The following is a 4835-nucleotide window of genomic DNA, read 5'->3' as shown; positions in this document are numbered from 1 at the left end:
AGTTGAAGCAGTTTGAGTCATTCGTGCTCGGACAGCGGAGAGCCGCGTCCGAGGCTCAGAGCCATGCTGCAGCGGAGTCCGTCACTCAGATTCAGGATGAGCTGAGGCATGAGCAGGTTCGGAGCGAGGCTCTCAACATGACTGTTGAGATGCTCTCTGCCCGGCCGCATCAGCTGAGGCCCATTCGGATGAGCCCGCCCATGTTCGATGGAGCTCGTCATGCGACCACGCTCTACTTAGACACACACCCTAGCACAGCGAGGAAGCGGTTTAACCGTCTTCTCTTGTGTGCAGTGAGGTAGTTGTGGAGGGAGCCTTAGCGACCTCACCCAACGCATTAAGCACTCTAGTAAAGTGTCGTCTAGGGAGCGGTGATCCGACTCCGTGTGCGCACTTACCAAGTTGGAAGTAGTTTTCAGACTGATTCATATTGAATCGTATTAAATATAAGTACCTTTTTTTACCAATCAAAATGTCATTTCTGTAGAAAAAACTTAATATGTATTGCGAGCGTATCTTTCTAGATACCTCGCGTAACGGATGACGATAGCCGCCATCACGGATGATGCTAGGCGCCATCCCTCCTGATGTTAATGCACCTATGTGCATCACAAACACAAGGGCTGGTCACAAATGTGAACCACACCCGAGTAAATGATCTATTTACTTTATTTAAGTAATTGACCATCCCCTTAAGTACATTAAGTGATCTTAACGGGGACCACGTAAAATAAGGCCAACTTTAGCCCGTTACAAAGACTCTCTTTAAAACACTTGCTTTAAGAGGGTTAAAAGTAAACTGTATTTAATATAATCAGGATATTCTTTTTTTATCTATTTAATACTAACTTAATTTTATGCTTATACAAACATGTAATAAAGTCAAATCCGTCCCTTTCTTTGCGCGCGTCCAGTGCTGACTGGACCGCGGAGCAAGTAGATATAATGGTCTATATTCTACAAATGGATAAGGTTTCTGAATATTACTATATAAGATAATATTCTCCAAATATTCTCTACCTTTTAGATAATATATTAATTTACAATTTGTAAGTGTTAATTTCATGTAACGATACACCCCGTTTTATCATCATTCCAATTAAAAAGCTTCTTTAAAATGCAGGTGCTCGACGAGAGAGACCCAAATCTCGAAAAAAAAAAGACCACAATTGCGTATGACTCGGTTATCGAATATATACGAGACATGGTTCTAAGCGCAACAACACTTGTACACGACCAACGTTATTATGTAAGTCACCAACTTTCTATTGCGTTGGTTTTTATTAATTATTTTTAGGCTCGAGTCCGTAAGCTTGTGTTTAATTCAACTACCAGTCAACTTTCAAAGTAATTGGAGATGCCCTTGCTGAATGTACGGCCAGAGGACAGAACATCGACCAATGCGACGTCAATAGCTTGGCTTTGTACAATGCGCCGTCAATAGCTTGGCTTTGTACACCAAGCTGCCAAGAACAATTGAAGTATTGGAAATATGTCACGTTGTTTTGCGGCATTAGTAAGCTTTAAGAAGACCATGGACGTAATGACTGCAGTAACAAAGAAACAATATGTTTATGGAGAAAAGCTCGTATGCAGCATGTAAGACCAACCAAAAACTAAATTGTGTGTAATATCACAGGATGTAGCCATTGCTTTAAGGTCCATCCTGAAATAATGAGTTTCTCATGCTGATAGTGTTCTTTTTCTTTCTATCCTAAATATTAATAATTACAATACGTTGACGACGCCACACACAGTGCAAGCCAGACCTTGAGACAGACTGCAGCCATGCGCGCTCAGCTATCGTCGACAGGCATGGGCTTCCGCATGACCATGACGGGTAGTGATGTACCTCCTATCGTTCCGGACTCGCTCTTTGAGTCGACTACAGACTGCTTTGTGTGCGAAAAGAAGTTCCACGCGTTCCGACGCAAGCATCGCTGCCGGGTAACGATATAAGACATATCGTGTGTATGGCCCAGCATGAATACGGATTGCTTATACTATTTAATGGTTTTTTCAGGCATGTGGTAACGCGGTGTGTGGCAGCTGTGCTCGAACTCACAAGATCCTGCCCAGCTCAACTCTTGTCCGCTACAACAACGAGCCCGTGCGTGTGTGCGATACCTGTGTTCGGGACCAGAATCTATTGTTGCTGGAGCGTCGCCGCTCTGAAGATGTGGAGCGTGCAAGGGCTCGTCAAGTTGCTGCACAGGAAGAGGCGGAGCGGCAACGGGAAGCAGAGCGCGTCCAAAGAGAACGCGCAGTAACGGAAGCACAAGCGCGACGTGAGATGCGATTGCGAGCGATTGAAGAAAGGCATTTGGGTCCACGGCCAGATTTTCGAACGTTGCGGTTGAGGTATTCCAGAAGCCTCGATGATTGTGCGCGTGATGGACATCCTCGATCTATATACTCGAAGGAATTGAGTTCTTTCATTGAAGACGCCGAGAAACGATCGGTTGCTTTGACAGTTAAACCCTATGCGGCTGCTGATGTTTTTGAAGACAAGATGGACTTGGATGGCACGGAGACGCTCGAGACAATGGTTGTTCAGGAAGCAGAGGAATGCGCCATATGTCTCGAGACAATGGACGTTGGAAATGCCATTTACACGACAGCGTGTGGTCACAGCTTTCATTGGAGCTGCTTGAAAGAGATCCAAAAGTCTGATTCGAGCAACTATGACAAGTGTCCGTCCTGTCGTGCCACGATGACAGAAATGCAGGTCAAGAAACAGTGCGATCACCCACGAGTGCGGCTTGGACACCGATTTTGCCGGGACTGTGGCACTGCAGTCACGGAGGCTGATGCGAAGCCAGGAGCTGACGAGCTCAGTGGTGCAATGGGTGCTGGAAATATGCGGTATTCTACTCCAGTCGCTGGGTCCGATGTAAATCAGCCGGTTTCGTATCGAGCGAGCTCCCACGGTGCGCTCGTGCGTTGTCCGCAGTGTCAAATGCAAATGCGCGTGCTTCCACATATGTACAACATGTAAGTCATGCTCACATAGCTTCACGATGTCAGTTTTTTAAAAGTGTGTTATTTTGTAGGCGAGTCGCGTGTCCATCAGGTCATATGTTTCTGGTCCAAGTTGCTGGACAGACAAGAATTAGCGGCAGAGGGCGCGGCGGACACGGCTATGGATCCCGTGGTGGGTTGGTCGGCTCTCAGATTCCTTTACGGGGTGTGAGCATGGGGTTTCCAGGCTCCTACCACCGCTCTACAAATAACTACTCAGAGCTATAGTAACTTAAGGTTCACGACCCCATACCAAATGTGCGTAGCGAATGTAGCATTTTTTATCCGAAACTCTTTTCTTACAAGCTGTGATAAGTTCTGATTCAAAAGTTTAACACACCCCGACCTTTTTTCTTGACCAAACAAATAGGCTTATGAAAGTCATTTTCTTACGAGTGGGTTATTAATTACAATGCGATAAGCAAGAAAAGCCATGTACGTTTGGTTTTGAGTAAGTCAATTCAGCGCAGATTTGAAGATGTATGGTTTCGTCTTACTTTTTAAATTAACATTAAAGAAGCGCTCGTGAGTATTATTTGCTATGACATTTTGCAGTGGGCGCTAATCAGTAGCTCGATGCAAAAGTACTATTACCTATAAGAGGAATATGTTAAAGAAGAATAAAAATATTAACTATATAGAAAATAAGAGGGCGTTAATGTTACAGTTTCGGACGAAAGTGACGTAAGGATGTCAATCTTTCCACATAGCTCTCCGACAATTTATGTGCGTAAGGCAACAGGTGGGTGGCGGATTGTGCATGCATTCAATACATTGAATGCTGCAAAGATACCGGCTCATACGTCAATACCGGGGAAGGTTGTAGTTATTGATGGTATATCAAAGAGTACCATCTTTTCGCCCATGGATCTGGTGGATGGGTATTCTTAAATCCTAAAACGTGAACAGAATATTCCGTTTACGACAGAAGCGCCACAAGCATTTTAGTGTGGGAATGGCTAATTATGACACAGGGACTTAGTATTACCCCTGCTTCATTCAAAGATGTGTTCCGATCTGTTGCGATCGGTGCGAGATGTTGCACCAGGCTATCGAACGATGTATTCGTTCTTTGCCGGTGTATGAAAAGAAGGTTAGATGTTAAAGTACATCATACCCACGTCTGAAAGTTTCTCACACATATGCGTGAGCATAACTACACGCAAACCTCAAAAAGCGTATATTCGCTGCAACCAAAACACAAGTTCCTGCATTGTAACGAGCTTAAGTTGCCCTAATAATACACAGTCCCCCTTAAGTACACTTGGTGTACTTAAGGGGATGGTCAATTACTTAAATAAAGTAATTAGACCCCGCACTCGGGTGTGGTTCACATTTGTGACCAGCCTTTGTGTATGTGATGCACATGGGTGCACTCACATTTGTGACCAGCCCTTGTGTATGTGGGTGCATTCAAATTAGGAGGGATGACGCCTAGCATCATCCGTGATGACGGCTAGCGTCATCCGTTACGCGAGGTATCTAGAAAGATATGCTCGCAATACATATTAAGTGTTATCTATAGAGATTACGTTATAATTGGTAAAAATAGGTATTTATATTTAATACGATTCAATATAAATCAGTTTGAAAACTACTCGGAGATTTCGTGGGACCTATTCCTTATCGAATTAAAGGAAGGAAATATCCACAAAATAATCACACCAGTTCCAGAAGAGATCTTGTTGGACTGTTGCTGGTCATCCACAATGGACAAGAGCGTCCGAGAAACGGACTAAAAGAAATGGTTCGCTGCTCAAGGCTTGGATGCCTTGAGAGACAGTCCGTTCTCTGAGGTTCTGTGAGAACATCGC

At 44.3% G+C, this 4835-nt stretch overlaps 1 protein-coding gene across 1 annotated transcript; it reads left to right on the top strand.

The window, feature by feature from the left end:
- Nucleotides 1-1788: 1788 nt before the first annotated feature.
- On the top strand, nucleotides 1789-3357 carry CCR75_003205 (uncharacterized protein; the record flags this gene model as incomplete). The annotated part of the gene is made up of 4 exons (XM_067961302.1): nucleotides 1789-1947; nucleotides 2024-2994; nucleotides 3054-3279; nucleotides 3338-3357. 3 exons carry the CDS (start codon nucleotides 1789-1791, stop codon nucleotides 3247-3249), a joined length of 1326 nt encoding a protein of 441 aa, XP_067822688.1. The 3' UTR covers nucleotides 3250-3279; nucleotides 3338-3357.
- Between the last annotated feature and the right edge of the window lie 1478 nt (nucleotides 3358-4835).

The sequence above is a fragment of the Bremia lactucae genome, linkage group LG1 (genome assembly GCF_004359215.1).
Source record: "Bremia lactucae strain SF5 linkage group LG1, whole genome shotgun sequence".
Taxonomy (NCBI): domain Eukaryota; phylum Oomycota; class Peronosporomycetes; order Peronosporales; family Peronosporaceae; genus Bremia; species Bremia lactucae.
This window is presented reverse-complemented; position numbering and strand designations above follow the sequence as displayed.